At 52.6% G+C, this 22,885-nt stretch overlaps 2 protein-coding genes across 9 annotated transcripts in view; one reads left to right on the top strand and one right to left on the bottom strand.

Moving 5' to 3' along the window:
• Positions 1 to 11,483: 11,483 nt before the first annotated feature.
• FKRP (fukutin related protein) lies at positions 11,484 to 22,754 on the bottom strand. 7 transcript variants are annotated; one of them, XM_078360206.1, is made up of 4 exons: positions 21,563 to 22,754; positions 21,112 to 21,173; positions 19,898 to 19,975; positions 11,484 to 14,526 (listed from the first exon to the last, which is right to left on the bottom strand). In XM_078360206.1, the coding sequence occupies exon 4, from the start codon at positions 14,485 to 14,487 to the stop codon at positions 13,000 to 13,002; it is 1,488 nt and encodes a 495-aa protein (XP_078216332.1). In that variant the 5' UTR covers positions 14,488 to 14,526; positions 19,898 to 19,975; positions 21,112 to 21,173; positions 21,563 to 22,754; the 3' UTR covers positions 11,484 to 12,999. The 7 variants fall into 7 exon arrangements, with proteins under 7 accessions (XP_078216332.1, XP_054105334.2, XP_054105335.2 ...); XM_054249359.2 differs by having other exon boundaries at positions 21,112 to 21,242; positions 22,718 to 22,754; XM_054249360.2 differs by having other exon boundaries at positions 22,718 to 22,754.
• STRN4 (striatin 4) overlaps positions 22,358 to 22,885 on the top strand; it is a 25,857-nt gene continuing 25,329 nt past the window's right edge. For both annotated transcript variants that reach the window (XM_035287336.3, XM_035287335.3), the window contains exon 1: positions 22,358 to 22,659. In XM_035287336.3, coding sequence (XP_035143227.1) covers positions 22,378 to 22,659 — 282 coding nt within the window. In that variant the 5' untranslated portion in view covers positions 22,358 to 22,377. The remainder of the gene's footprint in view (positions 22,660 to 22,885) is intronic.

Below are 22,885 nucleotides of genomic sequence, written 5' to 3'. Positions count from 1 at the left end.
CGAGACCAGCTTGGCCAAGCTGGTAAAACCCCATCTCTACTAAAAATACAAAAATTAGCCAGGCGTGGTGGCGAGCGCCTATAATCCCAGCTGCTCAGGAGGCTGAGGCAGGAGAATCACTTGAACCTGGGGCAGAGGTTGCAGTGAGCCGAGATCATGCTACTGAACTCCAGCCTGGATGACGGTGAGACTCCGTCTCCAAAAAAAAAGGCAGGTGCAGTGGTACACACTTGTAGTCCCAGCTAGAGGTGGGAGGATGCCTTGAGCCCAGGAGTTCAAGGCTGCAGCCACCCATGATCGTGCCACTGCACTCCAGCCTGGGCAACAGAGTAAAGACACGTCACTTTTTTTTTTTTTTAAACCATGCAGCTTAGGAGTTGCATTCCTGGGTCCTTACCCAAGAGAAATGAAAACTTGTTCACACAGAAATGTGTCCATAATCATTTAGCTGCCGTACTCATTGTTGCTAAAATTTGGGAGCAAGTCAGTTGGATACACTGGTACCCTCAACCAATGGAAGATTACTCACAATAAACAAGAATGAGGCCGGGCGCGGTGGCTCACACCTGCAATCCCAGCACTTTGGGAGGCCAAGGCGTGTGAATCACAAGGTCAGAAGTTCGAGACCAGCCTGGCCAATATAGTGAAACTCCGTCTCTACTAAAATACAAAAATTAGCTGGGTGTGGTGGTGGGTGCCTGTAGTTCCAGCTACTCAGGAGGCTGAGGTGAGAGAATTGCTTGAACCCGGGAGGCAGAGGTTGCAGTAAGTGGAGACCACGCCATTGCACTCCAGTCTGGGTGACAAAATGAGACTCCATCTCAAAAATAAGTAAGAGCGATATTGACCTACGCTGCAATAGAAATGCATTTCAGATACTTTGTTGAGAGAAGCCAGAGATGGTGAATACTGTATCGTTCCAATCCGAGGAGGGCTAGAACCTGCTAAACTGGTCTGCGGTGGGAAATCAGAACAGTGGTGACCTACGAGAATGCATATGAGGCCAGGCATGGTGGCTTCACGCCTGTAATCCCAGCACTTTGGGAGGTCGAGGTGAGCAGATTGCTTGAGTCTGCTTGAAGCGGGCAGATTGAAACTAGCCTGGACAACATGACGAATCCCCCGTCTCTACAAAAAATACAAAAATGAGCTGGGTATAGTGGTGCTTGCCTGTAGTCCCAGCTAATTGGGAGGCTGAGGAGGGAGGATTGATTGAGCCGAGTACATTGAGGCTACAGTGAGCCATGATTATGCCCCTGCACCCCAGCCTGAGTGACAGTGTAAGATCTTGTCTCAAAAAAAAAAAAGAGTATTGATCCGGAGGGAGCACAAAAGAACATTCTATGATAAAGCAAATGTCTTACCTTGATTTGGGTGATGATTCCACAGCTGTTGGCATTTGGAAAAGTGAATGAGCCTGTACACAAATCATGTGCGTTTTTCGCTGTGTGTATTCCAGTTAAATGTTTTCTACAATCTGGACGTAGTTGTTCCTGAAGGGAGTTTCACTACTCAAGAGGCTGAGGCGAGGGGATCGCTTGAGCCCAAGGGTTCAAGGCGGCAATGAACCATGATTATATGACTGCACTCCAGCCTGGGCGACAGATTGAGACCCTGTCTCTTAAAAAATTCTGTGCGGGGAGAATCGCTTGAACCCAAGAGGTGGAGGTTGCAGCGAGCTGAGATTGCGACACTGCACTCTAACCTGTGCAACACAGCAAGACTCTGTCTCTCTTTTTTTATTTGTTATTTATTTTTTTGGGGGGGGGTCTCTCTTTTTTAAAAAATATATTTTTTTGGTCGGGCGCGGTGGCTCACGCCTATAATCCCAGCACTTTGGGAGGCCGAGGTGGGTGGATCACGAGGTCAAGAGATCGAGACCATCCTGGTTAACAAGGTGAAACCCCATCTCTACTAAAAATACAAAAATTAGCTGGGCATGGTGGTGCGTGCCTGTAGTCCCAGCTACTCGGGAGGCTGAGGCAGGAGAATTGCTTGAACCCAGAAGGCAGAGGTTGCGGTGAGCTGAGATCGCGCCATTGCACTGCAGTCTGGGTAACAAGAGCGAAACTCCGTCTCAGAGTTTATTATATATATATATATATAATTTTTTTTTCTCTTTTTGCGCTCCCTCTCCACCTCCTCCCAAGACTCTGTCTCAGAAATAACAACAAAATCTGTACAACTCATGGTAACATTTTTTCCCATTGTGACCACCTACATAGGAATGCAGGCATCCCTTCATATCCCAACTCTCACTATCCAAATTGTCCCAATAGTGATTTTTTTTTTTTTTTTGGAAACCCCAAAGTTGCTATTTGCATAAAAACCCGCTCTGCAACTGTTTTACATCCTGTGTTAAGTTCTGAATATGGACGATGCTGGCCAGGCACGGTGGCTTATACCTGTTAATCCAGCATGTTGAGAGGCTGAGGTGGGTGGATCACCTGAGGTCAGGGGTTTGAGACCAGTCTGACCAAAATGGTGAAATCCCGTCTCTATGAAAAATACAAAAGTTAGCTGCGTGTAGTGGCGGGCACCTGGAATCCCAGCTACTTGGGAAGTGGAGGCAGGAGAATTGCTCCAGGAGGCGGAGGCTGTGGTGAGCTGCAATTGCACCACTGCACTCCAGTCTGGGTGACAGAGTTAGACTGTCTCAAAAACAAAAGAAAAAAACAAACAGAAAGGACTATGCCACTGTTGAGTCTCACCTGTTCTTCTGAGACAGGGTCTCTTGCTCAAGCGAAGTGCAGTGGTGCTACCACGGCTCACTGCAGCCTCGACTTCCTGGGCTCAAGCAGTTCTGCCTCAGCCTCCTGAGTGGCTGGAACTACAGGTGCACACCACCACACCCGCTAATTATTATTATTGTTATTTTTTTTTGGAGACAAAGTTTTGCTCTTGTTACCCAGGCTGGAGTGCAATGGTGCGATCTCAGCTCACTGCAACCTCTGCCTCCTGAGTTCAAGTGATTCTCCTGCCTCAGCCTCCCGAGTAGCTGGGATCACAGACGTGTGCCACCACACCTGGCTAATATTATATTTTTAGGGGAGACAGGGTTTCTTCGGTTTATCAGGCTGGTCTTAAACTCCTGACTTCAGGTGATTTGCCTGCCTTGGCCTCCCAAAGTGCTGGGATTGCAGGTGGGGGCCACCATGCCCAGCCTCTGATTTTAATTTGTAGAGATGGGGTCTCACCAGGTCAGGCTGGTCTCAAACTCCTGGACTCAAGTGACACTCCCACCTTGCTTCCCAAAGTGCTAGGATTACAGGTGTGTGCCCCTGCGCCCTGCCCTACTTCTCACCTGTTCTAACGTTAGGCGTTGTTGATATGATCTTCCAATTCTCCGCAGCGCCTGTGTTGACTTTGGCGAGCTTCCTGGAGGCACCACTGCCCTGGGTCCAGTTATAGATGGTATCTTTAGTATCTTTTTGTTTGCTTAGTTGACACCCCATGATCATTGCACTGTGAAGGACAATGGAACTTTCGTTTACGAGACAGAGTTTGGCTCTTATTGCCCAGGCTGGAGTGCAGTGGCACGATCTCGGCTCACTGCAACCTCTACCTCCTGGGTTCAAGCGATTCCCCTGCCTCAGCCTCCTGAGTAGCTGGGATTACAGGCACCTGCCACCACACCCAGTAATTTTTTGTATTTTTAGTAGAGACAAGGTTTCATCATGTTGGCCAGGCTGGGCTTGAACTTCTGACCTCAGGTGATCCACCCACCTTGGCCTTCCAAAGTGCTGAGATTACAGGAGTGAGTGACAGCCCCTGGCTTCAAACTTTTTTTTTTTTTTTTGAGTCAGAGTCTTGCCCTGTCACCCAGGCTGGAGTGCAGTGGCACAATCTTGGCTCAATGTAAGCTCCGCCTCCCGGGTTCAAGCCATTCTCCTGCCTCAGCCTTCCAAGTAGCTGGGACTACAGGCATGCACTACTACACCCAGCTACTTCTTCTGTTTTTTAGTAGAGATGGGGTTTCACCACACTGGCCACGCTGGTCTTGAACTCCTGACCTCAGGTGATCCACCGGCCTTGGCCTCCCAAAGTGTTAGGACCACAGATGTGAGCCACTGTGCCTGGCAATTGCTGCATTTTTAGTGGTTTTACCATGTTGGCCAGGCTGTTCTCAAACTCCTCGTGTCAAAGTTTTTTTTTTTTTTTTTGGAGCCAGAGTCTCACTTTGTTGGAGTGCAGTGGCAAGATCTCCACTCACTGCAATCTCTGCCTTCCAGGTTCAAGCAATTCTCCTACCTCAGCTTCCTGAGTAGCTGAGATTTCAGGCACCTGCCACCAGGCCTGTACGTTTTGTATTTTTTGTAAAGACAGGATTTCGCCATGTTGGCCAGGCTGGGCTTGAACTCCTGACCTCAGGTGATCCACCTCCACCTCCCAAAATGCTGGGATTACAGGTGTGAGCCACCACTGTGCCTGGCCATGCCCAGCTATTTTTATTAGAAAAGTTTTTTTTGTTTGTTTGTAAAGACGGGAAGGGATCTCACTATGTTGCCCAGGCTGGTCTTGAACTCCCAGGCCAAAGTGTTGAAGTGTTGGGATTACAGGCGTGAGCCACTGCACCCAGTGTCAAATGTGTTTTAAAATTAGTGGCTGGGTGCAGTAGCTTGTGCCTGTAATCCCAGCACTTTGTGAGGCCCAGGCAGGTGGATCATCTCAGGTCAGTAGTTTGAGACCAGCTTGACCAACATAGGGGAACCCCATCTCTACTAAAAATCCAAAAAAAATGATCTGGGCGTTTGTAGTTTCAGCTACTCAGGAGGCCGAGGTGGAAGAATCGCTTGAGCCCAGGAGGCAGAGGTTGCAGTAAGTGGAGGTCTTGCCGCTGCACTCCATGCTGGCGACAGTGAGACTCTGTCTCAAAACACAAGCAAGGAAACAGTGGAGTGTCATTAAAATGAAATCTGCAAATCCGGTGTGAAAGATGAAAATGGTGGGCTGGGGGCCCCCCTCTGCCACCTCCTCCGAATACTGGAGATTGGATCTGGAACCCACCCACGTGGACCCTGTGGGTGGAGAAACCTGGATGCCAGGCCAGGCCTGTTGGGTGGTCATACATTAAGAACCTCATTCACTGGAGAGCTTGGGGACTTTGGGTTCCATGGGGTTGGCTCTGGCCTGATGTTGGGGAGCCTCGGGCCTGCTGAGGGGTGCAGGAGGCGCGATTGGTGCAGGGAGTCCGGCTGCAGTCATGTACAGGACAAGTCATTCTATTTCCCTCCCTGCTCTGCCCGCCTTTCATCCGACATACCCCACATTCAAGGTGCCAGAAATCTCATTTCCTTTGCCCTCAAACCTCAAATCCGGCCCCTTCTACACCTTCCACACTGGGTACCACCCTGGACAGCTGCCATCATCTCCCACCCGAGCTATTACAGTCGCCTTCACGCAGGACTGAGCCCCAACCTCTTCCACCTGTTCCCCACACGGCCTCTAGAAGGCATCTGGTTCCATCATGGCAGCTCGTGTCCCTCCGCAGTTCAGAACCCAGAGAAAAAGCCAAGGTGGGCTGGGCGCGGTGGCTCACGCCTGTAATCCCAGCACTGTGAGAGACCGAGGCTGGCGGATCATGAGGTCAGGAGATGGAGACCATCTGGCTAACACGGTGAAACCTGTCTCTACCAAAACACAAAACATTAGCTGCGCATGGTGGCATGTGCCTGTAATCCCAGCTACTCAGGAGGCTGAGGCAGGAGAATCACTTGAACCTGAGAGGCGGAGGTTGCAGTGAGATTGTGCCACTGCCCTCCAGCCTCGGCAGCAGAGCAAGGCTCCGTCTCAAAAAAAAAAGAAAAAAAGAAAAAAAGCCAAGGTGCTCTCCATAGCCTCTGTAGGATGCTCCTTACTTCACCAGCCTCACCTCTGCCCCCCTCCTCACTCCAGCCTCTGCCATTCCTTGAACGTGCCAGGCCTCCCTGGTGCCTCAGGGCATTTGTACGGGCTGTTCCTCTCCTGGCCCCTCTCCCCACAGATCTCCTCCACTTGGCTCTTCCCACACCTCCCTCTTGCCTTGGCTGCAATGTCACGTCGGTGAGCCTTCTCTGGTCACTTTATTTCATTCTGCCACCCCTGTTTCCTGCCCCCCACCCTCACCCACCCAACGCATACCTTGTTCTACCGTTTTTCTTTTTCTTTTTGTTTTGAGGTGGAGTCTCGCTCTTGTTGCCCAAGCTGGAGTGCAATGGTGCGATCTTAGCTCACCGCAACCTCTGCCTCCTGGGTTCAAGCAATTCTCCTGCCTCAGCCTCCTGAGTAGCTGAGATTACAAGCAAGCGCCACCACGCCTGGCTGATTTTTTTTTTTTAAGTAGAGATGGAGTTTCTCCATGTTGGTCAGGCTGGTCTCACACTCCTGACCTCAGGTGATCTGCTCCCCTCAGCCTCCCAAAGTGCTGGGATTACAGGTGTGAACCACCACGCCCAGACTTTTTCTTTCTTTTTTTTTAAGAGTTGGGGTCTTGGCCAGACACAGTGGCTCATGCCTGTAATCTGTGCATTTAGGGAGGCTGAGGCACGCGGATCACTTAATGCCAGGAGTTTGAGACCAGCCTGGCCAAAATAGCAAAACTCTGTCACTACTAAAAATACAAAAATTAGCCAGGTGTGGTTGCTCATGTCTGTAACCCCAGCACTTTAGGAGGCTGAGGTAGGCGGATCACTTGAGGTCAGGAGTTCGAGACCAGCCTGACCAACATGGTGAAACTCGTCCCTACTAAAAACACAAAGATTAGTCAGGGGTGGTGGCAGGTGCCTGTTATCCCAGCTACTCTGGAGGCTGAGGCACGAGAATCGTTGAACCCGGGCGGCAGAGGTTGCATTGAGCCAAGATCATGCCACTGCGCTCTACTGCATTCTAGCCTGGGCGACAGAGAGAGACCTTGTCTACAAAAAAAGAGAGAGAGATTGAGAGAGATGGGATCTTGCCGGGGGCTCGTCTTGCTCTATGGCCCAGGCTGGTCTCAAACTCCTGAGCTCAAGCAATTCTCCCACCTCCGCCTCCCAAAGTAATGGGATGACAGGTAAACCACCACACCAGGCCTGTTTGACTCTTTTCTTTTTTAAAGACAGGGTCTCACACTGTCGTCCAGGCTGGAATGCAGTTACATGACCATGTCTCATTTCAGCTTTGACCTCCCAGGTTCAAGTGATCCTCCCACCTCAGCCTCCTCAGTAGCTGGGACTACAGGCCCATGGTACCATGCCCAGCTATTTTTTTTTTTTTCCTTAAAAAAAATTTTTTTTTTGTAGTGACAGGGTCTCTGTAAGTTGTCCAGGCTGATTTTGAAGTCTTGGGCTGAAGGGAGTTCACCTACATCCCCAAAGTGTTGGGATTCCAGGTGTGAGCCACTGGCCGGCCCTGTTCTCCTTTTTCAAAAGCAACAGCCCCCTCCCAACAGGCTGTAGCATTCACTGGTTTATGATGTTTATTGTTTCCTGCCTGTCCGCAGTGGGCAGGTCACTCGGGGTTGGGGAAACCTTTGAATTGTTCACTGCTGTATGTTCAGGGCCTAGCACAGAGGCTGGCGCATGCGTACAGCACATGCTCAATAAACACCGGCGGAATGGTGGGAGAGGCTGGTTCAGTCCTGACTCTGCTCCCTGGCAACTATGTGACCTTGGGTGAGCACTACCAGCTGCTGGTGACAATGGCTCTGTTATGCCTCACCCAAGGCTGCTGGTGCGGGTTACATAAGAGCAGGAGAAAAAACACTTGGATGGGCATTCCCTGGGTCCCAGTTCCCAGCTTCAGTCTTCTCTCCCTTTCCCCACTGCCCCTCCCATCCCTCTTGCTTCTCTGAAGGAACTTGACTTGGGAAGAAGAGCCCAAGCTGGCCTGGGATTGGGGTTGGTCCTGGGTTCTAGGCTCAGAGTGGCAGTATGGGGACAGAAAGGCAGAGGGCAGCGACTCAGTTTTGTCTCTCTTAGAGACAGGTCCATGTTCCTAGGCCTGTTATTCTGCCTCCCTTCTGTTCTTTCTGAGGCCAACCCTATTGAGGTGTAATTTACATACAATAGGTCCGGCAAGGTGGCTCACACCTGTAATCCCAGCACTTTGGGAGGCCAAGGCAGATCAAATGAGGCCAGGAGTTCAAGACCAGCCTGGCCAACATGTTGCAACTCTGTCTCCACTATCAATACAAAAATTAGCCAGGTGTGGTGGTGCACACCTGTAATCCCAGTTACTCAGGTGGCTGAGACATGAGAATCACTTGAATCCAGGAGGTGGAGGTTGCAGTGAGCCAAGATTACACCACTGCACTCCAGCCTGGGCAACAGAGTGAGATTGACTCAAGAAGAAAAATTTTCGTATGATAAATTGCACCCATTAAAGTCAATTAGGCCAGGCTCAGTGGCTCACGCCTGTAATCTCAGCACTTTGAGAAGCTGAGGCAGAAGGATCGCTTGAGCTCAGGAGTTTGAGACCAGCCTGGGCAACACTGGGAGACCCTGTCTCAAAAAAAAAAAAAAAACAAGAAAGAAAGAAAGGAAAGAAAGAAAGAAAGAAAATACAGTTAAATGAGTTTTGACAGCTGCATATACTGTGAAAAACCACTCCCATAATCAAGGTGCATGATATTCTCATCATCCCCAAATTTCCTTGTGCCTCTTTGCAGTCTGTCCCTCTTTGCAGTCTGTCTCATCAGTGGCCCTGTCCCAGGTAACCACTAATTACTAGTACATATATATATATGTAACAAATTAGCTGGGTATGGTACCACATACCTGTAGTCCCAGCTACAAGGGAGGCTGAGGTGGGAGGCTGCAGTGAGCCGAGACTGCACCACTGCCCTCCAGCCTGGGTGAGAGTGAGACCCTGTCTCAAAAACAACAACAAAAACAATCCTTTATTGCCCTAAATGTAATAAAGAGGAATAATAAGAGGATAGTAACTTACAATATGCATTTCTATATGCAAATGTGTGGAGCCACCTCCCCAGAACCCAAGGAGGTAGGCAGACGTTTATGCCTGTGGTATAGACAGTTCCAGCGCGCTGGAAACACGTGGACTGGTGTCTGATTACCAAGAGCCACGGGCAATGTGAGTCTTTTTCACATGGTGGACAACCTTTGGCCAAGTTTGAACCAAACTGAATGCAAGCTTTCCTCATTTTATATGGTACTGGTACTTCCCGGAAGATTCCGAGACCATTTAAAAACAAAAAGGACTTTGTATCTACAAGATAGAGATTTGGGGCTCGGATAATTATTACCAGGGTTTTCACCTCCAAGTAAGGCTACAACTTAGTTGGTCTGAACTAGAAATACTATTTGTTAAAATACTGAAATACTGCTCTTCTGGTTGGATAATAGTATGAGTAGTTGAGAAAGCACTCATTAATAATTCAATACATATTTGAATAAAAACTAGTTCAAGTTAATTGTGATAGATTTTCTGTCATATCATAACTTAGGTGACAATAAGAATTTTTGTTTTTTGAAACAGGGTCTCACTCTGTTGCCCAGGCTGGACTGCAGTGGCATGATCCTGGCTCACTGTAGCCTTGACCTGCTGGGCTCAGCTGATCCTTCTACCTCAGCATCCTGAGTAGCTGGGACTGCAGGTGTGTACCACAATGCCCAGGTAATTGTTGTATGTGTTTTTTTTTGAGATGGAGTTTTGCTCTTGTTACCCAGGCTGGAGTGCAATGGCGCGATCTCAGCTCACTGCAACCTCCGCCTCCTGAGTTCAGGCAATTCTCCTGCCTCAGCCTCCTAAGTAGCTGGGATTACAGGCACCCGCCACCATGCCCGGCTAATTTTTTGTATTTTTAGTAGAGACGGGGTTTCACCATGTTGACCAGGATGGTCTCAATCTCTTGACCTCGTGATCCACCCGCCTCGGCCTCCCAAAGTGCTGGGATTACAGGCGTGAGGCACCGTGCCCAGCCTGTATGTTTTTTTAAGATGAGTCTTGCTCTGTCACCGAGGCTGGAGTGCAGTGGCACGATCTCCGCTCACCACAACCTCCGCCTCCTGGGTTCAAGCCATACTCCTGCCTCAGCCTCCCCAGTAGCTAGGATTACAGGCACGCACCACCGCGCCCAGCTAATTTTTGTGTTTTTAGTAGAGACGGGGTTTCACCATGTTGGCCAGGCTGGTCTCAAACTCCTGACCTCGTGATCCACCTGCCTTGGCCTCCCAAAGTGCTGGGATTACAGGCATGAGCCACTGTGCCTGGCAATTGTATTTTTAGTAGAGACGTGGTTTCACCATGTTGGCCAGGCTGGTCTCGAACTCCTGGCCTCAAGTGATCTGCCTGCCTATGCCTCCCAAAGTGGTGGGATTACAGGTGTGAGCCACCCCGCCTGGCCCCAGGCTGGTCTCGAACTCCTGGCCTCAAGTGATCTGCCTGCCTACACCTCCCAAAGTGGTGGGATTACAGGTGTGAGCCACCCCGCCTGGCCCCAGGCTGGTCTTGAACTCCTGGACTCAAGCAATACACTTGCCTCAGCCTCCCAAAGTGTTGGGATTAATGGTGTGAGCCACCATGCCCTGCTCAATTTTTGCAATGTTTTGTAGAGATGACGTCTCTCTATGTTGTCCAGGCTGGTCTCAAATTCCTGGCTTCAAGCCACCCCCCTGCCTTGGCCTCCCAAGGTGCTGGAATTAAACTATACCTGGCCTAAAAGAAATATTTTAAAAATTTGATGCATATATTGATATATATTTATTTATATTACAGTGGCAAGATATTACCAGTGGCAAAATATTTTGACTATTACCCTTCCTTCCTGAATGTCCAATGAGACATCTGGAAACTGCAGGACAAGGGATGGTGCCACGCTGTGTGGCGATTCCCGAATACGACAAAACATCTGCATCTCTGGACCACACCTGCCAGGAGCCGAGAGCACCTGCCGGCCACGATGATAAGGCAAATCATCCTTACACATTCCAGAATCCTCCCTGGGGACCTGCCAAGGCTCTTTGTGAATCATTTGTGGGTTCAGTGGTTAGAAGCAGGGGCTGGGATACAAGAAGTCAGGTTCTGGATGTCTGAGCCTCAGGGGACTGGGTCAAACATTAATCTTCTCTTGCTGGTCTCTGAAGCCTGCTCCTCCTCCAAGGAATACACAATTGTGCACTATTACCAGTCTCCTCAGTTTACAGGTTCAGAGAGGCAGTGACTTGCCTGAGATTACAAAGAAAGCAAGTGGCCAACTGGGATTCAAACCGAGCCAGACTCTGGATCCCCTTCCTGTGAATATCTTTCGTTTCTTGGAGGCACAGAGAAACGGCAATGGTCCCCCAGGCCCAGCTTTCAATTGAGAAGAGGTCTTGCTCTATTGCCCAGGCTGGTCTCAAACTCCTGAGCTCAAGCCTCCCAAAGTGCTGGGATCACAGGTGTGAGCCACTGTCCCTGACCAACTTTTTTTTTTTTAACCTGTGGTCCTGGTGCCGGGTGCTCACTCCTGGGAGTGCAAAACAAGTCACTGGGATGAGACAAGAAACAACCCCTACTCATATTCATAATTTTAAAATGGAATAATTTCAGCTTTATTACTAACATACAGATAGTAGTATCTGTACGTGTTTATAAATAAATACACACATATTGGGAATACATGCCCAAATACCATTTACTCTTAGGTGCATAATCAAAAAAGGAAGACTGCCATTGCTTTCACCTGCTAAGTGGGTCTCCGAGCCCCTCTTGGGGCCCATGACCAGAGGGAGGCATATTGAATAAGACAATTGTGGGCTCCAGAGCCTGACCACCTGGGTTCAAGACCCTGATCTGCCCCTTCCTGAGCTGCCTGACCTTGAGCAAGTGATTCACCACTCTGGCCTCAGCTTTCTCATCTGTATAATGAAAGTAAGAGCAGCTGTGACTTCAGAGGGCTGAGGCGAGGGATGCATGAGCTGACCCAGGTGAAACACTGAGAATGGTGCCTGGTACCCAGCAGATGCTCAGTGAATGTGAGCTATGGTGATTGTCTACCCTGCCGAGCAAGTGGGGAAATAGGTGCAGACAGCTGAAATGAGGTAATCATCATGAGTAGAGCTGAGATCCAGAGCTCGGTTCTTTTTCTGTTTTAAAAATACAGACAGGGTCTGGCCATGTTGCCCAAGTTGGTCTCGAACTGCTGGGCTCAAGCCATCCTCCCACCTTGGCCTCCCAAAGTGCTGGGATTACAGGCGTGAGCCCCCGCTCCAGGCCCAGCACCGGGTTCTCGGCCATAGCTGCACCTCGGAACTCTGATAATTTATTTCCTCCTCTGCAAGACGGTGTTAAGAGCAGCATGCAGGTCACGGCTCTTCCAGGAGGGAAGGAGGTCGCAGGCCGAAAGAAGGTGAGATCTCGGTCACTGCTGTCCCGCCTCCCACAGGGGCTTGGAGAGAAGTCCAAAGGCTCCAGAGTGGATGGCTATGGAACAGAGGCCCCGGGCGGACTGCCGACCCGGGAGCCACAGTGAGCCACCAGGAGCGGGACCGGCGCGCCCTCTAGTGGCGGAAGCAACCCCTGCAGCCAAGGGTCCCACATCCTGGGGGCAACTGAGGCACAGAGAACCCGGCGACGCTCCCCCAAGCCCACCTGACTTATAAGCGATATAAAGCCAGGATTTGAATCTTGCCACTTTGGCTCCAGAGCCTGCACTCTTTCACTCCTTCCCTGCCGCAGAGCGCAGGGCTCTCGAAATCTTGGGCAGGACACTTTTTCCGGGTCTGGGGCCGTGCTCAGCCTTGCAGGATGGCGCGGCATCCTTGGCTCCCTCAATGACTGGGACGACCCAGCGGGTCCCGACGCATATCCACGGCTCCCAGTGGGCATGACCATTTGAGAATATCTGGAGGTCGCTTCCCATCCTCGTCCTGGTGCTCTCCTGCCAATGTCAGCCTCTCTCAAGCTCTCCTTCGGATTTCTTTCTTGGTCAGTTTCCCCCTCCCCCTCTCGGCCACACACCCCACCACCCCTCACCCCTCGCACAAAGCTTCTCCACATCCAAACAGACCCCGGAAAAACAAAGGCGAGGGTGTCAGGGCTTCAGCCACTTGCCGTCAGACTCAGTAGTGCCGGGTTGGGGTACTGGGGGTTCTCGATGACCCCAGGCCCGAACTTCAGCTCCAGGAAGCGGCGGTAGTTGTTGGGCGCCTGCGCCACGAAGCCGGCAAAGGGCAGGGGCACCAGCGGCTGCAGGAAGTGCTCGGGGAACTCCACATCCTGCCGGTGGTCCAGCCACGTGTCCTTGGTCATGACGCCGTTGCGGGGGTAGAAGGGCCACAGGTCCACGTGCAGGTGGTTGCTTTCGCTGTACTGCACGCGGAAAAAGTCGCCCTCAACCGCCTTCTCCCACACGAAGCCGCGCTCATCCACCACCGAGCCGGCCTCGGCCCCCCGCAGCTGCTCGCAGTTGCCCACATCCTCCAAGTAGATGCCCAGGTCCACGTCGTAGTCCCACGGGATGATGTCCCCGTGGCGGGCAGCTCCTAGCAGTGAGCCACCCTCCAACCAGTAGCGCACGCCGGCGGCCTCCAGCACGCCCACCACGTAGCGGGCGGTCTCGCGCAGTGCGCGCAGGCAGCAGGGGGGCGTCCAGCGGTCCTCGTAGAGGTAGGCGGGCGTATCACCTACAACGGTTCCAAAGCAGCGCGTGGTCTCCTTGTTGCAGCCAAACCACTCTAGCCGCCCGCCCTCCCAGCTCACCAGGCGGATGCCCAGTGCGCGGAGCAGCGCCGCCCGCCGAGTGCGCCCCTCGCGCTCAGCCTTCCAGCGCGCATGGGCCGTGGCCAGCGGAGGCTGGTGCGCTGCGGCGAAGGTCAAGTCTAGCAGCTGCACCGCCCAGCCGCGAAGGGAGGTCTGCAGGAAGAGGCTGGTGCCCACCGGCCGGGCCAGGGGCGCCGAGAGGTTGAAGAGGTCGCGGGCACGCAGGAGCACCACTGCGTCTCCGTCCAGGGAGTCGCAGCGGGGAGCGGCGGGGGCTGCGCCATAGCGGGCAGTCCACTCTCGCAGGCTGACGTTCAGGGCCAGGCACCGGGCAGGGTTGGCTGTAGCGACCGGGGCGGCCACTAGGCGTGCGTTTCCTGCGCGGAGCGCCTCCACCATGCGCTGCAACTGGCCCGGTGCCTCAGCCCGCGTCCCATCAGGTACCAGGGCCACAAACTCGGTGGTCACGTAGGTCTCAGGGCACGAGGCCGAGGCTGGCCGGTCCAGGGCGGGCTGGAGTAGCGCTAGACGAACGTTGGGGATGCGGGGCAGGGCCAGGGGCGGGTAGGGGAGTGTGTCGGCTGCCACCACCACGGGCTGGGCCGGGTCTTGCTGCAGGAAGGAGTCCACCAGCTCAGGCACTGCGTTGTCAAATGCCTCGAACTCCCTCACCAGGACCGTGACGTGGGGGCCGGCAGCGGAGGCACGGCGGGGTCCCCGGGCCCGGGAGTTCCTAGGCTGGTGCTGCAGCCATGAGACATAGAAGAGGATCAGAAGGTTGAGGGTGATGGCGGCTGCCAGGGCAGCTTGGCAGCGGGTGAGCCGCATGGGGCCGAAGTCTGGGGCTAGCTGGGCCTCCGGGGCATCCTGGGGAGGGGGACGAAAGGGAAGGCTGCAGCTGATTGTCAGAACCGCCCCCTTCTGCCACCCTCAGCCTTGCCCGTTTTCCCAGCCCTTTCTCAGTTCCCCTTCTTTTCCTTATTTGGCTTCAGGTTTGACTTCCCCTCCTCCAGGAAGCACTTCCTGACCTCCCAGGCTGCGTCATGCACCATCTCTGTGTGCCCTCAGCCCCCTGGGGTCCCCCACCGCAGCCTGACTACTCTTAAGTCACCAGTGCTGGGAAAAGCATGTGTCTTTATGAGCTTTCAAGACCCAGGAGGGCGGGACCTGAGCCTGGCTGGGTCCCCAAAACCAAAACAGAGCCAGATACACATTAGGTGCTGGATAAGCTTTTTTTTTTCTTAAAGTGAATCACCTTCCCTTCTTCATTCAGTGCCACCCTCTGCCTATTCTCTGTCAACTTATTCAGATTCAGGCTCAGTTATAAACACCCTAACCCCATTCCCACTCTCGTCTCCCTATCATTCCCTCCTCCAGGAAGCCATCCCATCTCCTCCTCCCTGCCCCCAAACACCCTGGCCCTGGCTCCAGAATGAGGCTGATGCCACAGCCCTCAAGCACTTTCCCTTCCACCTCGTCACTTCCCCAAATCCTGTGCCATCCCATCATCTCCCTGATGCTCTGCCTGACAGCTCTGGTTTTGCATGAAAAGACAGAAATGATTTGATTTTTAAAAAATTAGAATTATCCCAATTTGAAAATATTGGCCACTAAGAAAAAAAATTTTTTTTGAAAGCGTGGGTCAAACTAATAGAAACAAGTAAAATGACAGGAGCCAGGGGGCAGCTGGGAGTTGTTTGATGGGTACAGAGTTTTAGTTTGGGAAGATAAGAAGGTCCCAGAGGTAGGCCGGGTGCAGTGACTCAACGCCTGTAATTTCAGCACTTTGGGAGGCCGAGGCAGGTGGATCACGAGGTCAAGAGATGGAGACCATCCTGGTCAACATGGTGAAACCCCGTCTCTACTAAAAATACAAAAAAATTAGCTGGGCATGGTGGTGCGTGCCTGTAATCCCAGCTACTCAGGAGGCTGAGGCAGGAGAATTGCCTGAACCCAGGAGGCGGAGGTTTCGGTGAGCCGAGATCGCGCCATTGCACTCCAGCCTGGGTAACAAGAGCGAAACTCCGTCTCAAAAAAAAAAAAAAAAAAAGGGTCCCAGAGGTTTGTTGGCACATCAGTGTGAAGGCACCTAATACTACTGAACTGTGTGCTGAAAAATGGTTAAGATTTTTTAAGATGGTACATTTAGTGTTATATATATTTTATTAGAATTAAAAAAAAATTTTTTTTAAAGCAGGGTACTGGGAAAAAAAATCATGCCAGGCACGGTGGCTCATGCCTGTGACGTCAGCACTTTGGGAGGACAAGGCGGGTGGATCACCTGAGGTCAGGAGTTTGAGACCAGCCTAGCCAATATGGTGAAACTCCTTCACTACTAAAAATACAGAAATTAGCCACGTTTGAGGGTGGAAGCCTATAATCCCAGCTACTCAGGAGGCTGAGGCAGGAGAATCACTTGAGCCTGGGAGGTGGAGGTTGCAGTGAGCCGAGATTGCACTCCAGCCTTGGCAACAGAGCAAGGCTCCATTTAAATAAATAAATAAATATAGAAACAAAATGTAAGTGGGGTGGGCTGGGTACAGTGACTCACAGTTCTGTACCCAGCCCACAGCAATTTGGGAGGCCCAGGGAGGAGGATCACTTGAACCTGGGAGGTGGAGGTTGCAGTGGGCTGAGATGGCACCATTGCACTCCAGCCTGGGTGACAGAGCCAGGCTCCATCTCAGAAAAAAAAAAGAAAGAAAAGAAAAGAAAAAGAAAAACAAAGTAAAAGTGGGGAGGTGGGGACAGGTACAGTGACTCACTGTGATCCCAGCAATTTGGGAGGCCAAGAGGATCACTTGAGTCCAGGAGTTCAAGATCAACCTAGGTAACATAGGGAGACCTCATCTCTACAAAAAATAAGTTAGTTGGGTGTGGTGCTGTTCACCTGTGGTCCCAGCCACTCAGGATGCTGAGGTGGGGAGATGGCTTGAGACAGGATCATGCCACCGCACTCAACCTGGATGAGAGTAAGACCGCCTCAAAAAACCCAACAATGACAAAAAAGTGGGTTGGCTTGCATTAAAAGGCTGCCAACCAGGACACTCCACTCCACGTTCAATGGCCACACCCTCAAGCAAGACCTAGATGGCGCTGTCTCCTTGCCCCGTCACGACTTTGAAAATTTGGCTGGCCGGTCTCCAGCACAGGTGGTGCAGCTCTGGGTTCCAAGCAGAAGCTCAAATAAAGTTTCCCCATGAAGGCTTTTGCAGGTTTCTGCCCTTCCTGGAGACAGGGGATGTCCAGCTAACCTTCCTGTGTCCTAAATCCTCTGTCCTCTCCTCCCCATTTCCATAGCTCCATCCTCAATCAGGGCCACCCACATTCCATCTAACCTTGCCGGGATCTCCTGCCAACTCCACTCCTCGTGACAGTCAGAGGAGTCTTCCTAAAGCACAAGTTGGGCCTCTCCTTCCGCTGCTCTGAACTTGCCATGGCTCCCCAGTGCCCAGGGGAGAAAGTGGAAGCTTCTTCTGACGTTCCCCTTGTCTGTCCGCCATTCCACCATCATCTCTTGCCATGCTTCCCCTAACCTGTATGCTTACGTCATCCTGAACATTTCCGCAAACTGCTCTTATTTCTTTTTCTTTTTTTGAGATGGAGTCTCACTCTGTCCCCCAGGCTGGAGTGCAGTGGCATGATCTCATCTCATTGCAACATCTGCCTCCCAGGTTCAAGCGATTCTCCTGCCTTAGCCTCCTGAGTAGGTGGGATTACAGGCCCGTGCCATCATGCCCAGCTAATTTTTGTATTTTTAGTAGAGATGGAGTTTCACCATGTTGGCCAGGCTGGTCTCGAACTCCTGACCTCAAGTGAGCTGACCGTCTTGGCCTCCCAAAGTGCTGGGATTACAGGCATGAGCCACTGCACCCAGCCACTAATCTTGATTTTTTAAGAACTTTTTTTTTTTTTTAAAGGGACAGGGTCTTGCTCTGCTGTCCAAGCTTGAGTGGAGTGATGCAATCACGGCTCACTGCAGCCTTGAATTCCTGGGTTCAACGCATCCTCCTGCCTAAGCCTCCCGAGTAGCTGGGACTACAGGCATACACCACTGTGCCTGGCTAATGTTTTAAACACATTTTTGTGGAGACTGGCTCCCACTATGTTGCCCAGACTGGCCTCAAACTCCTGACCTCAATTGATCCTCCCGTCTCGTCCTCCCAAAGTGTCAGGATTTCAGGCGTGAGTCACCATGCCAGTCCTTTCTAACCTTTAGGATCTTGGAATTGCTTTCTGGATGATCCTTTGATGTGCTGAACTCATCAGCCAGCACATCACAACACGCACGTGAACAACACGCCAGGCTTGTTCTCAGCAGTGGAGATAAGAGCGACAGACACTCAGAGATAGACGGCATCCCACCCCTTGTGGAGTTCATTAGTGCAGGGGCAGGAAGCTTTGCAGCCACAGAACCTTAAACCCTCAAAAATCTTAAAATCTTAGAGTTTAGGCCGGGCGTGGTGGCTCACGCCTGCAATCCCAACACTTTGGAAAAGTTAGGCAGGCAGATCACAAGGTCACGAGTTCAAGATCAGCCTAGCCAACATGGTGAAACCCTATCTCTACTAAAAATACAAAAATTAGCTGGGCATGGTGGCATATGCCTGTTATCCCAGCTACTCAGGAGGCTGAGGCAGGAGAATTGCTTAAACCAGGACCTGGGAGGCAGAGGTTGCAATGAGTCGAGATCAGCCTGGGCTATGGAGCAAGACTCTGTCTGGAAAAAAAAAAAAAAAAAAAAAAAGGGAACCTGGACTGGCTCACTTCTGTAATCCTAGCACTATGGGAAGCTGAGGCAGGAGGATCACTTGAGCTCAGGAGTTTAAGACTAGCCTGGGCAACATAGTGAAAGCCTGTCTCTACAAAAAATACAAAAATTAGACAGGCGTGGCAGTATCTACCTATGTTCTCAGCTACTTGGGAGGGAAGCTGAGGTGAGAGGGTCCCTTGAGCCTAGGAGTTTGAGGCTGCAGTGAGCTGTGATCCAGCCACTGCACTCCAGCCTGGGTGACAGAGCGAGACCCTGTCTCAGGAAAGAAAGATGGGAACCTCTGGCCCAGAGAGATGGGAAGGATGCAGGGACCAGAACCTAGGTCTCTGCTTTCAAGGCCCTGGCTCTCGCCACACTGTCTGACTCTGGGCTGGCCAGGAGGTACCCAGCAGGGCAGAGGACAGCAGCCAGGTCCTGGCGACCCTCAGGCCCACCACAGCCCTTGGCTCTCGCAGACCAGACACCAGCGGGTTTGATGGCCAGATGAGGAGGTGCCGCCTGCTGGCGAGGGTCTGAGAGAACTGAGGTGGGGAAAGGAATCATCTAGTACCCTGACAAGGTCATCAAGACTTCACCACTCTAAGGGCTACAGACCCCTTTGCTGGGGCAAAGTAGATGCAATGATTTTGAAGGTCAGAATGTTCTGCATTTTTCTGAATCGGGAGGATAATAATAACAATTCTAGCAGCTCCCCACATGCCAAGCCCTGTTCTAAGCACTTTATGTGTATTCACTGCTTAATCCTCATGTTATGATCCCATTTAAAAATGGAAACCAGCCGGTGCGGTGGCGCATGTCTGTGATCCCAGCACTTTGGGAGGCCAAAGCCGGGAGAGACTGCTTGAGCCTGGGAGTTTGAGACCAGCATGGACTGGTAAGACCCCGTCTCTACAAACACATTTAAAAATTAGCCGGGCATGGTGGCGTGCAACTGTAGTCCCAGCTACTCTGAAGGTTGAAGTGGGAGGATTACCTGAGCCCAGGAGGCAGAGGTTGCAGTGAGTCGAGACTATGCCACTGCACTGCAGCCTGGGTGACAGAGTGAGACCCTGTCTCAGAAAATGAAAAAAGGAAGAAACAGAGCCACAGAGAGTTAAAGTCTCTTATTCAAAGTCATACAATGGGAAGTAGTGGACCCAAGAGTTGATCCAAGAAGCTGGCTACAGTGTCATGCTTTAAACCAACAAACGTTGCCTTCTCTCTTAGGTTCTTTCTGAAGCCTTGACTCTCAGCCCATCTTCGGTGAGCCTTTCCCAGGCTAACCTGACAGGTGTTTTCAAAGCTCGACTATGGCACATTAATAAATCAATTCAACTCAGTAACTCAACAAACTCGAGTGTTTTTTGTGGTGGACCCTGCATTTTCAGGATACAGAATGAATGAGGTACTCATTAGGTCAGCCCTCCAGAAGATAGAAAGATTGACAGGGCCAAGTGTGGTGGCTCACACCTGTAATCTCAGTACCTTGGGAGCCCCAGGCAGGTGGTTCACGTGAGGTCAGGAGTTCCAGACCAGCCCGAGCAACATGGTGAATCCCCCTCTCTAACAAAAAACACAAAAATTAGCTGGGTGTGGTGGTGTGCACCTACAATCTGAGCTACTGGGGAGGCTGAGGTGGGAGAATCACTTGAACCCGGGAGGTGGAGGTTGCAGTGAGCCGAGATCGCACCCCTGTATTCCATCCTGTGTGAGACCCTGTCTCAAAAAAAAAACCAAAAAAATTGACAAAAACCACACAACTTACAGACAGGGCAGGAGACCAGCTGAGGGTACCAGAGAGAAACAGGGGACTTGCTTTAGAAATGGTGGGCAGAGGCTGGGTGTGGGGGCTCACACCAGTAATCCCAGCACTTTGGGAGGCCAAGGCGGGTGGATCACCTGAGATCAGGCATTCGAGACCAGCCTGGCCAAAGTGGAGAAACTCCATCTCTACTAAAAACACAAAAAAGTAGCTAGGCGTGGTGGTGCGTGCCTGTAATCCCAGCTACTCAGGAGGCTGAAGCAGGAGAATCACTTTTTTTTTTTGAGACAGAGTTTCGCTCTTGTTACCCAGGCACGATCTCGGCTCACCGCAACCGCCGCCTCCTGGGTTCAGGCAATTCTCTTCCTTCAGCCTCCTGAGTAGCTGGGACTACAGGCATGCACCACCATGCCCAGCTAATTTTTTGTATTTTTAGTAGACATGGGGTTTCACCATGTTGACCAGAACGGTCTCGATCTCTTAACCTCGTGATCCACCCGCCTCAGCCTCCCAAAGTGCTGGGATTACAGGCGTGAGCCACCACGCCCGGCCCCGAGAATCGCTTTAACATGGGAGGCGGAGGTTGCAGTGAGCTGAGATCCCGCCATCGCACTACAGCCTGGGAAACAAGAGTGAAAACTCTGTCTCAAAAAGCAAACGAACAAACAAACAAACAGAAACGGCGTTCAGAGAAGAAGAGGACAGTGAAGCTGAGCACTTGTCTCTCCAGTTCCCACAGAACAATGGAAATGAATCCAAATTATCTTTAGGCCTTGGGTTCACTGAGCCTGAGCTCTGATCTGCCCTGAGCCTCAGTCCCTGCATCTGCAAAATTGGGATGTGATGGGTAGAAAAGAAAGAGACATGTGGGAAAGCCTTAGGGAGTGAGGGGAGGGTAGTTTCCATGAGAGTGCGGGCGACATTAGGGACAGCTTACCTCCTAGGTTGCAGGCTGGGGGAGTTCCAGGAGGGCAGTTCCAGCCCAGCTGAGCTGCACTCCTGAGAGGAGGGGAACCAGAAAACCCCAAATCAGCCATTTCCGCACAGTAGAGCACAATTTCATCTTATCTACAAAAGTAGTAAGAGAAAGGTCAGGGAATCCTTTCTCTTGAAGTCCCACAATCTCGGGCACCACATGGAGTGTCTCCGGAGTGGGGTGGGGTGAATGGGAGGGATGTCAGTTATTATAGCAACCTATAAGCATCCCTCTAGCATGAATGTGTCTGGAAAAGGTAGGGCTAGAAGCTGACGGAAGCAATTACCATGACAACCCCCTCCCAGACACACTTAAAACATTCCCTACTTGGTTGGGCTTGGTTCCTAGGGTCACTGGAAGGGGGCTGCCCTATTACCATAGTAACCAGGCCTTGACCTTGCCTGTTTCTCACCTCTGCGAGGATGGTCCAGGCCTTGTAACCATAGCAACTGCCCCTCAGCTGAGCATCTCCTCTAAATAAAAACACCTGGTTGGTTTGGTGAATGGGCTCTCACGATGGGAAACGGAAGACGTTACCATGGTAATGCCAACTAGGTGACTGTGGGGGAGAGGCTGGGGTCCTTTCTACCTGAGTGCTAGATGGGAGGTGGTTGCCACAGTAGATGAGGGTAGGAGCAGAAGGACCACCAGGGACTTAGGTTACCTTAGCAACCTTCTCCTGGTGCACAGTCTGAAGAGTTTTGGGGTTCCATAACCACAAAGATGTAAGGGAAGGAAAGACTGCCCCCCACCAACTCGCCCCCACCGCTGGGGAAGGGTTACCATGACAACCAAACCTGGCCAGGAATCAGAGAGGATGGGGCCACTGCTGATTGCCCTTTCTCTCACAATAAAACTAATTGTTCAGGAGAGTGGTGTTTGGGTGGGGAAGGGGTAAGGCTCTTTCTCCGGGGTGAAGTGGAAGGAGGGGGTCAGCAAGCGGCCCCTTCCTCAGTCTCACTCCAGCGAGGGCAACCGTCGCGCGGGGCCTGGGTCTCCCTTGCCCTCCTCGGGGCGCGATCTCCCTCCCGCCGCCGCCGCGCGGGCACGTTCGCCTTCGGGGTCGACCCCGGTGGGCGAGGCTCGCCCCCGGCCTCGCGCTCGCTGCGGTCCCCCCTTCCCACCGTCCCCCTCCGGGCGCGCGCGCGAGGTGGGGGGGGGGAGGGTTGGCGCGGCCGCGCAGGCGCGCGAGGCACAGCGGGCGCGCGGGCCGGCCCCGGGGCCTCCATGATGGAGGAGCGAGCGGCCGCCGCGGTTGCCGCCGCCGCCTCCTCCTGCCGTCCGCTCGGCTCAGGCGCGGGTCCTGGCCCCACTGGGGCGGCCCCGGTCTCTGCCCCTGCCCCTGGGCCGGGTCCGGCAGGTAAGGGAGGCGGCGGCGGAGGCAGCCCCGGGCCCACGGCGGGCCCGGAGCCCCTGAGCCTGCCGGGGATCCTGCACTTTATCCAGCACGAGTGGGCGCGCTTTGAAGCCGAGAAAGCCCGCTGGGAGGCCGAGCGCGCTGAGTTACAGGTGAGTGCCGCCCCGGGACCCCCGACCCCCCACCCGGCCCGGCCCGGCCCGGCCTCACCCGCCGCCGCCGCCGCCGCCATCTTGGAGCAATGGCCGCCGGGACGGCTGGGGGGGGCGGGAGGGGACCGCGACGGTCCCGGAGGGCGAGTGAGGGGCCGTCCGAGGGGTGTCCTGAGGGCACCCCGGAATGGGAGGGGACCGGGACGGCCCGAGGTGGAAGTGGAGG

The sequence above is a fragment of the Callithrix jacchus genome, chromosome 22 (genome assembly GCF_049354715.1).
Source record: "Callithrix jacchus isolate 240 chromosome 22, calJac240_pri, whole genome shotgun sequence".
Classification (NCBI taxonomy): domain Eukaryota; kingdom Metazoa; phylum Chordata; class Mammalia; order Primates; family Cebidae; genus Callithrix; species Callithrix jacchus.
The sequence above is the reverse complement of the archived record's forward strand: the minus strand, read 5'-3'. Positions and strand labels throughout refer to the sequence as shown.

Coding starts and splice junctions, on each gene's coding strand:
- FKRP (XM_017967828.4), bottom strand. CDS start 14,487: ATGCGGCTCACCCGCTGCCAAGCTGCCCTGGCAGCCGCCATCACCCTC.